Raw genomic sequence first — 10,529 nt, forward strand, 5'->3', positions numbered from 1 at the left:
GGGTAGCCTACATATGCAAAAGTTTTATACACTTGGATTGTGATGTCACCCTTTGTTTTGTTACTGCACAAACAAAAAAACGTTTTTGTACAAATTTTAACTTATGAAATTAATGATGATAATAGAAACATGTTGAGAGAAACATCTAAAGACAATATCGAATATCGAGAGTTATGCAAGAACATGCGAAAAAGTATCAGACAAGACCTTAGAAAATTCAACACCTTACAGGTAAAAAATGCTATTGAGACAGGCAAGGGATTAAAAAATGCAAGACTGCAAAAGAGAAAGTAGAGCATTGATTCTGGCACTGAAGAATGAAGATGGCTCAGAAACATCAAATCAAGAAAACAAAAGATGAGCTGATTTCTACCAAACATTATACAACGATCAAACATAAAACATTGTCACAAAATATCCAGTCAAACAAAGGTCTCCAATCTGAAAAGCAAAGTTGAAAAAGTAGACAAACAGATAAAAAATGGTAAAGAACCAGAAGACCATAATAGTATTAGTAATACAGATGGTCAAGGCAAGGGGTGATATTCTTCTTGAAAAGTTGTGTAACTGAATTAATAAAGTGATCGAAATAGAATAAGTACCTATCAGAACAGTGGAAGAATGTCACAATTACCCTCCACTTAAAAAAAAACTCTGCACACTATCACTCCATTAGGCTACCTTCACATATTTACAAACCATTTATGAAAACTATCAAGAAAAGAATAAGCAGCAGTCTAAACAAAAACCAGGATATTTAACAGGCTGAAACCTGAGGCTGAACTTGTCATTAATGGACAGCTGCTGAGCAAGCTCACAGTTGCAGATGACATCATCCTTCTTGCACAGTCAGATACTCAGATTGGACTCTGCAACAATTTCTTGAGGAACTGAAACAGGAAAGAAAACGAGATGGAGTGAAAATGAACAAGAAAAAAACAAAAATAATGTGTAACGAGATAGCAGGGAAACAACCAAGGAACGGGTATTTGATAGATGGAGAAGATAGAGGAGGTTGATCAATACAAATATCTAGGAAAAATGATAACACCAGGAAACGACAACGAAACTGAGATTACCCAAAGAATAACATGAGGTTGGAGTCTTGGAGAAGATTTAGTCAATACAGCAATTTTTTTAAACAGTAAGAACATTCCAATTAGCTTAAAACGAAAATTCATTTACAGAGGAATATTTCCAACATCAACATATGGAGCAGAAATGTAGTCACTCACAAAACAGCAAACAAGAAAACTGGCAGCAGAACAAAGAAACATGGAAAGAATAATATTAAACATAAATAGAAGAGAAGACAAGATTAGTAATGAAGTTATCCTAAAAAACATATTTTAAAGGTGTCATTGGAACAGCACTAAATCTGAAGTAGCAATGGATGGGACATATAACAAGAATGACAGACAGCAGATGGGCCAAAATAGCCACAAAATGGATAGCAAGATATGCAAAAAGACTAGCCTAGTGGGAGACTGAAAAGATTAGGGGATGATTTGCAAAAAGGATTGGCATCACTTGGATGAGAACAGAATGGTGTGGAAACATATGTGGAGGTCAAGTGGCATAAAACAGCTTGATCCGCTTTTGGAATTTTACTCCATTTCGGTACTGGTTCCACAAACCTACGTTGTTTCTGACAAAACACAAGGGTCAACTTTCCTTTGCTGAAAAATCTAACATCAGGAGCTCCCACTCTTGCATGTAAGGCCATGTCGACCAACAGGTGTAAGGACTAGTCACTCTCCCCGCGTCGGTGACCCCCAACGGTCAGAACAATGCAGGGCACTCTACCTTTGCATGTCTCGAACAAACCCAGCCCTCAGGCACTGGTGGAGTGTTATGTGGCACGAAACAGCTTTACTCACTTCAGGATTTTTCTTTATTTTGATACCGGTACCACAAACCTAAGTTATTTCTGAAAGAACACAAGGGTCAACTTGCCTTCGCTGAAAAACTCATCATCGGGAGCTTCCACTCTCACATGTAAGACATTGATCAACGGGTATGAGGACTAGACACCTTCCCCTGCAGCCATCTTCCAGCAGTGACATGACTGGCTGATGATGATGAAAGAAACACGGCCATCTGATGTGCAGCCTACATACTCAACTATCCTAACAGGCTAACTAGCAAATTGGTACAACCGCTATTTTCAACAACAAAGACGTTATCATATTTAGCCATGTAGTTTCAAGTGATTAGACACAAATTGAAAACCATTTTAAATATCTTGTAAGAGTTTCACTGAATGGCCCAAGCTGACTGAACAGCTTTTTACCATTCAGAGCACATGCATGATGCAACTGCAAGGTTCTTTCAAGTCAAGAAAGCAGAAGCTCTTGACGAGGGAAAATTTAAAAAAATCCTCTCTAGGGGAATACCCTTTGAAGTTCGAACTGTATTTATTTTTTAATGGAAAGGTTCAGATTTCAAAGATAAAACTTTTCGAACTAGTGAAGTCACCGAACTTTGTACTGAACTCAGTACGTAAATAAAATTATCTTATTTCGATACAACACCTTGTTTAAAAAATTAGTCGATGTAAAATTCTTGATTGATTTATTCGTGTCCTGTTGGTGGTTGCAACTACGTTTGATTTACGATAAAAAGTATTAATGCAGGTGTTGAAATTTTGGTGCGACTTGCAGTAGGCTATGGGTTCTGGTGTCCACTTCATAAACGTCTGGAAGGCCTATTAGCTTTTGATGTGTGCAAAAAAATACGTGATTACTCAGAAAAGGGTCATAATTTTTCAGTGTCACTAATCATTAGTTTTCTCCTTTTTTCTTTTGTGGTGACGGCATCTTTTCGGATTCGGTGAAGAGTTTCTTCGATCATACATGTCACGAGGGTTTCCTTGACAACAATCTTGGCCTTCTCGTGAACAACAGTATGACTCTCTTCTTCTCTCGTCGTTTCGATTTCGAGGAGAATCGTCAGTATCATGATTTCTGGAATGCCTCCGGCTGGATCCACGTGAAGACCCAGCTTCCTCAGAATGTCCACTGCCGCGAGAGGAATGTGGCCTTGCTCCCGTAAAAAAGTCAAAAATTTGCTGGGCAACGCTGGTGGTGGCAGTACCGGTTGTGGAAGGTCTGCAATGTAAAGCGCATGCTTTAAAAAATTCTGCATCTGTAACGGAAAATTATTATTAATGAATTTTAATTGTTTCAAACACAATAACAATAAGAGAGAGACAAAAAGCTTTTATTTCGTCTGTTGCAAGAATAGTAGGCTACCGGTACGGTATAAGTTAATTATACACACTAGGCTATGAATAAAATAGCACCATGATAGCAATCTAGATACCACAGCAGACAGGAAGCAGCGAAAGACTATATCAGTCATCCAGTCAGCTGCTTCCCTGTTCTTACTACAACAAAATAATGTCAAGCATCGGTAAATTACGCTGAAACAAAATAGGCCGATGTTCAGCAAAAGGAAAAGAAAAAAAAGTCATGTGCTGCTGCGATAATCAAGTGAAGTCCTATGGTTTTATTCAAATATAAACTCAATTTATTTTTTTATTGCTGGCCCGAACATAGCCTATAGAAAACGATAAAGTGAATACACGAATTTCGCACCAACAAAAGGAAAAGATGACAAAACCGAAAGGTTTAAAATATGGATCGATAAAACACTATAAATTCAAGAAAAATGTAGCCTACAACAAGTCCAATTAATGTCAAGTTATTGTGTATCGCGATTTCGAATATTGAAGAGATGTTTTAAATAATTTTCGAATAAGTTTCAAATAAGTTTCGAATAGTTAAGTTTCAAATAAGTTTCGAAATCGCGATACACAACAAGATAACTTGACATCAATTGGACTTGTCATACATTTTTCTTGAATTTATAATACTAGGCAGTACATCCTATGGATCCGTAAGTGGGCCTCTCTCATGCACCAGATTGCTGGGCGTGCAGTTGTTCTCTTGCGTTAGGCTACATTGCCTTTTTCATTATTTTTGCGATAAAATACTTTTCGGAAAACACTCCCTTAAAAATGCACAACCACCAAACCTAGAAAAGAAAGATAATTTTTCGGTTGTAATGCGTAAAAATACGCCTACAATCAACACTTGCAAGTGTAAACAAAGGCAATTTAAATTTTACAGTATAGCCTACAAAAGAAATTCAAAAAGTGACAAGTTTTCTGAAGTTTTTACCTTGAGGGTCTGGAATTCCAAAACAAAACATTACAAAGTAAAAATTACAGGAAGCCGGCTCAGCAGTGTGACCATGCGGATTCAAAAAAAAAGTAAATAAAAATAGAGATATAAATATTATAATAAAATATAAACATAGCCTACTCCTTCTGTTCATAAAACTTTTATCAATCAATTAGCATTTTGTGTATTGCAAACCGGATCAGAAGTAAACAAAGAGTGTTCAACAATCAGTAAAATGTGCTGTTGTATGATTGTATCATGATAAACTTGTTTACAGACCAACCACGTAGGCAACGAAATCAATACGTTTCAGATATCATAAGAACTAAAACCCAGGGATATAGTTTTGGAACTTTTTTAACAACAAACAAAATAGGCTACGACATGACTGCACAAATGGATTACAAACAAAATAAGAAAAAAAAAACATGGCAGGCGTAGACCTTACAATTTACGGCAGGTGAATTTATTGATACACTCTTCATGTAGGCTACGTTTACTGCTGCTATCATTTGAGGTCAATTTATGTAAACCTTTTTCACCGGTGCTGCAAGCAATAGTGACCCTACTGGTGTGTAAAACTAGTTTCACTTTAGCCTATTGTAGCCTAAAAAAAACAGCTGTCTACAGCCCTACACTACAAACATTTATACGGTACACTACAAAACACTTACATTTTTATACACTACACTACAAACATATACCTATTTGATAGTTCATCTCTGTAGCCTTCAAAGAAAGGATGAGCAAATACTTCGTCCATAGTTGCTCTTTGAGTAACATCTGGCTGGATAAGACGTCGAATCAAGCTCTGAACGTAGTTAAAAACTTAGCGCTATCAAATGCATTAATGTAAAACCAGAGTTGGATGAATTAGAATTGTAATTGAAAGTAGGCTAATTCATTGCACAATTCATCTACTGTAGGCCTAATTGGAATTATGACTGTAATTGAGGCTGTTTGTTGTAATTTTGATGGTGTATGTAGCCTAACTGTCATGTAATTTAACTGAAACAATGTAATAGGTCCAACTCTGGAGTAGACCAAATCGTAACCACTTGTCAACACGTAAGCCTACTTAAATAGCAAGCAGAAAAAGTCACATTTGGTTTGAAATGAGTGTGATTCGTACAAAAGACTAAAGTAATTAAAAAGAGTTCTCGCTCTTGCTAAATGAAATTTTCAACAGTTATTAAAAATAACAAAACAGACAAATTACCAAACTGTCAAGCTAAAGTAGTCAAGGCTAAAAGTAAGCTGAGTTTCCTATGGCATATTAAATTAGATTTATAGGCCCTACAGGCTAACGTTTTAAAATTTTGCTTTACCTTGAGCTTGTCCGAAATAGTATCGTTGATACGTGGAGGGAAACGAACTTGATTGCGAAGTTGTACTTTCAGCATTTTTCTCACATTGGAATCATCAAAAGGCATATGCCCACACGACATGATGTATAGTATAACGCCCATACTCCACATGTCGTGCATTCTTGGGTCGTAGGGTCTACCTTCAAGATAAGGTTTTGTAACTGTTTAACCAAAGTGAAGATAATCCTACCAAACGTTGATCTATATTATAATTTTATTCAAAAAGGAATATTCGATATGACGTTAGCCTACATTAAGATTTCAATTGAAAATCTTGGTATTGTTGGTAATCAAAAATCTTCTTTTTTCATCGTCAATTAATAAATTATTTTTAACTGCATATAGGCTACATACAGGGCTGGAAGTAACGACTAGTTGTCACTATTCGATAGCGTTATTCGTTACTTTCTGGATATTGAATGCTGATACCCATTCCTTTTAAAAATAAATATTGAATGCGCGTTATTCATTGCTTTTTTATGCAAGCAACGAAATCATTAGGCTACCGGTATTTATTTTTCACTAATCGATACTTAGGAGAACTGCTGAATCATTTTTTGTTGTTCACTTACTTCGTCGTCAAAACGAATTTACGAGATTTAGTTTTCGGATTACTATCCGATCTAGTCCCCTTCCGGTTTTCGAACTTTAAAGGATAAAGGAAAATTTTGCAGCAACAAAGTTCAGAAAAACCTTGCCAGTGCGAATCGTCAACAGTGTTGCCACCTTGCGGTTTTCAGGCAAGTTTGGGCTTGTATTTTCGAGTTTGCTTATTTTTTTTGAGTTTGCTGGTTGCATGTTTTTTGGCCAGTCAAATTTTTTTAAACTTGTTTTTGACACTGAAATTGCGAGGTTTTTATTGTAGTTAACATTGTATCCCTTCTTTTCAAGATAATTATTGCTTGGAATGGCGCAAACAAATGTCATTCTTGAAATAAACGTGATGTATGGACTGCAAAGGTTGTATTGAAAATTTTGAATTGCTAAACTGTCTGCTTTATGCTCATTGGTGATGGGTTCAAATTATTGGGCTTGTTTTTGTGTTGATTTGCCTGTTTTTTAGATTCACTGGCTTGTTTTCAAAAGACAACCTGGCATCACGTTGGTCGTTAAAAACGCAAATACAATAAAATACAATATGTTTAGTAATTGCAATTAATTTCTTTTTTTAAGTATCGATAGCGGAAAGTCATTGCTTTTTTGGGAACTATCAAATAATGAAATAGTCGTTGCTTTTTGACTAACGACTTCCAACCCTGGGCCTGGCTACATGTCATAACATAGGCGTGCTAGCCACTGGGGGGTGTCATTTAGAAAGTTTTTGTTTCGCCTCCCAAAATGTTTTGGTCCTGGTCGAACCTACAGTCAGTGGCGTTGACAAGGAATCCAGGGGGTAGGCTACTTCTGGTCCCGTGAGGATTTCAGGGGCTTAAAATCTTTCCAAAAAGCCCGACAAGTTAAAGAAAATTCCGCACATAGTTTACCTATTGGGCATTTTTGGAGGTGTCTTGTTTGTTGGCCCGGGAATGTTATTGGTTCCGGGCTCAAATTAGTCTTTCAACGCCCTGCCTATAGTAATAAACTAGGGAAGCGTAAAGGTTGAGGGACTACTGTCCGCAGAAAAAGTAGAATAAGGAATCTCAACTTTCTCTTAATGTGTTTCAAGGCGTTGTAGGCTATATCTGAAGAATAACCTGTTTTTACCTTGAATAATTTCAGGGGCAGCGTAAGCAGCCGATCCACAAAACGTCGTGCTTAAAGTGATGTTTCCTGCGCTGTCGAAAAGCATTGGCTTTGAGAATCCAAAATCAGTCAAGAGGAGCTTGTTGTTTTTGTCAAGAAGCAGATTTTCGCACTTCAAATCTCTGTCTCGTGTTTGAAAATAATACATTAAGCAGTTTCTAATATATCCTGGTAAATGCCAGTGTCCGTATTAGCATAAAAGCAAGGCGAAAACAAGTACCTCCACGTGGTCGTTCCTCTAAGTAGGCTACCAACTTAGGAAACTAAACTTGATACAACTGTCGCTATAAAATTATCATGTGAATGAACAACCATTGCAGTGGCACTCTCAGACCAAGCACGCAGCGCCCTTATCAAGGTGAACAGCACCAGCAGCTGTTGTAGATCAAGGCGTGACAATTCTGCAACTGAATGTTGAAGGCACCACCAACCCCGGCCACCTGCTACATGCAACCAACGAGATCTCGTTGATGCAACCACACTGGTAGAACTTCCACAGCAGCGGTTAAAATCAACGAAGTCATTTGTACGCGCTGCACACCACCTGCTGGCAGCTTCTGGTCGTCACCCTAGTAAGCAGTGGTGTTATGCGGCGTGGTGGAAACAATGGTCAAACAGCACATCTTCACTTCGTCAAGTATTCGGATCTACCTTTGAAAAACAGTTGAGGCATGGCCTTTCTAGACTTGTATCTTCAAGGCGCACTGGTAACCGTTTACTCACTGGTGTTGGACATTATTGTGCAGATAATATTGCGTTGAGACTTGGTAAATAGTGCTACCTGTGAGTGTGGTGAAACGCAGACGGCAGCTCACATATACAAGGATTGCCTCTGTAGGCTACAATTAAACCACCTCATTGTATGAAGTTGACATACAGTAGAAATGAAAGCATCGATTTAACTGAGCTATGCTATCTGCGGTTAGAGGACTAGTAGGCTAAGAAAAACTGAGTAGGCTACACAGAATAGCTGGGAAAGCAAAACAATCGAATTGAATTAATTGATTAGATAAACTAATAATGTAAAACGAATTTTCTTCGGTTTTTAAAGCAAAAGGACGTTTATATTATTTATCTTTATCTGAAGCTTCCTTTGATGGCCAAATGTATTTTCAAACAACTTTGCAGTTAACTCACCTATGGCATATGTTTTGAGAATGACAATAATTTATTGCTTGACTCAGTTGCCAAAAATAGCGTTTGATATCCGATTCTGGCAATGCTCCTCTTCGCTGTACAAAGCGAAGCATATCTCCATTTCCAGCAGCTTCCATAATAATATACACATAGCCATCGCTGGCCTGTGTAAAAACATGCGTTATAGTTTGAGAAAGTATTTTTTGCTTACAAATAAAAACTCAGTCTATCTCTAAGCAATTCTTCTCACTGTGACATTTTCTCAGACGATGCTGCTTCATTTTCGGGTTGAAATTTTTTCCTAAAATACAGCCTTCCGGGCTTCCGGTATTAAAAAAATATTAGGCTACTTTCGCACTGAAATAGTCAACTGTTCGAGACTTTGAGCTAAAGACACCGGCCTTATCATTGGTGCCATTGAGAGAATGATTTGGGCCCGGTATACCAATGCGATTCTCGGGCCTCGAATCAGACGCTTCTAAGAAAGCACACTATAGTGTGCTTTCAATATCAAAAAAATACTCAGTGTTTTTTTCAAGTTCCTGGGCCTCTTGAAAGGACTTCGGGCCGCTAAAATTCTACCGAGATTTAACTAAAAGCTTCACGCAACCTTTCATGCAAATTGAAATGTGTGAAGTGCAATTAGCTTACAAGATAAGAGAAAGTAGGCTATAGTTTTATTAAGCTATACATGTCATTGCTAAACTACATGTAGCTTTCAAGCTACAACTTAATTTACCTAAATTAGGCTAGGCCTACTGTTCTCGAATGATTGAAGGACTGCAATCTCCACTTAAGTGGCGATAAACCCAGAAAAAGGACAAATTGGCTGATTATTTTTGAATAGTTATGTTTAGGCCAGGCCTATTAGTTTATTTCATTTAGGCTTCCTTAGACTACTTGCTGTGTCAACCTGTAGGAAAGCGTGGACTTGGCTATATAAACAATGCAAAAACGATAAAATATAGAGAGAATTAAAACAAATGGTTGACTGAAAAAGTTTGCTTACAATGCGTTTTATGAAAAATTTTAACACCAAAGTTACCTCTAAGATTTCATAGACTCGTACGATGTTCTCATGCCGTAGCAAAGGCAATGTTGAAAGTTCTCTTGGAAGGAACTTGTCTACAAAATCTCTAGGTGCCACCCGAGAGTTGATGCATTTTATTGCTACATCTCTGCCCAGGCGGGTTGAAAACGCTGACTTGACCTAAGACCACAAAGCTGATTTCACAGTAGCCTAGCCTACACAATGCCAAACAAAAGTGTTACTGTTTTCTTGTCTGAGTTTAGTTGCTTTAACAAAAATAGGCTTTATTTTTTACAAAATATTATCTCTGAAAAATAAAAATAGAGCAACTTAACGGTGGCTCAAATAGGCTACTTATTTAAATTTTTTGTAAAAGCACATTACAAACTAGAAGATTTGCTGCACAGCGCACATAAGATGTTAAATTCTTATAAATTAGAATAGAACGATTATTGTAAAAACATGAATTTTCTGATATGATAAACAATTGTGTAAGACATAACTTTATCATTGACTTTTAGCATTTTTAAAATTCTCACCTTTGAATAGGCTCCTTCGCCCAAAGTATGTTGAATTTTATAACCACGATCTCTAAGTAGCCTTTCCCAGGCATCTCCCATTTTTAAACGCTTTCACAGCGTTGTAAAAGTTTTTTGAAATTACGGCAGTGATTTTGTCGAAGACCCGACCCATGAAATATCCGTTTGTTGAACATTTATTTTATAAAATTTACCAAAACTTTTAACATTACAAGTAAAGTAACATGGAGAGGACTTCATACGCATAAATCAGTGATACTCTCCAGGCCCTGGCCTATTTTTAAAACTAGGAAATATATCTTCCTTTGGATTACAAAAGTGATGTTATATTGTTGATTGTGACGTCACAAAACAAACTGCTTCCACATAATTGTAGTCTCAGCATTAGGGCAACTCTGTTTCCAGCTTCGTGTAACTTTCTAACTATCCCAACAGCATGTTTTTATCTATTTACAAAAATTTTATCGTAGCCTACATTTTTTTTCTAAACGAGAGACTTTTTTTCTAAAGCCTGCTGTACTGTCAC

General features: G+C 37.1%; 1 protein-coding gene across 1 annotated transcript; it reads right to left on the bottom strand.

Annotated features, from left to right (window-relative positions):
* Positions 1-2,403: 2,403 nt before the first annotated feature.
* On the bottom strand, positions 2,404-10,277 carry LOC145785973 (testis-specific serine/threonine-protein kinase 3-like). The gene is made up of 7 exons (XM_082597663.1): positions 10,004-10,277; positions 9,480-9,644; positions 8,435-8,598; positions 7,259-7,419; positions 5,516-5,694; positions 4,892-4,998; positions 2,404-3,110 (listed from the first exon to the last, which is right to left on the bottom strand). The coding sequence occupies exons 1-7, from the start codon at positions 10,082-10,084 to the stop codon at positions 2,777-2,779; spliced, it is 1,191 nt and encodes a 396-aa protein (XP_082453789.1). The 5' UTR covers positions 10,085-10,277; the 3' UTR covers positions 2,404-2,776.
* Positions 10,278-10,529: the final 252 nt, after the last annotated feature.

This window comes from Aplidium turbinatum, chromosome 16, assembly GCF_918807975.1.
Source record: "Aplidium turbinatum chromosome 16, kaAplTurb1.1, whole genome shotgun sequence".
Lineage (NCBI taxonomy): Eukaryota > Metazoa > Chordata > Ascidiacea > Aplousobranchia > Polyclinidae > Aplidium > Aplidium turbinatum.

Coding starts and splice junctions, on each gene's coding strand:
- LOC145785973 (XM_082597663.1), bottom strand. CDS start 10,084: ATGGGAGATGCCTGGGAAAGGCTACTTAGAGATCGTGGTTATAAAATT. Junction 7,420..8,434: donor TCTCAAAACATATGCCATAG/GTGAGTTAACTG, acceptor AACACGAGACAG/AGATTTGAAGTGCGAAAATC. Junction 4,999..5,515: donor CTATTTCGGACAAGCTCAAG/GTAAAGCAAAAT, acceptor AACTACGTTCAG/AGCTTGATTCGACGTCTTAT.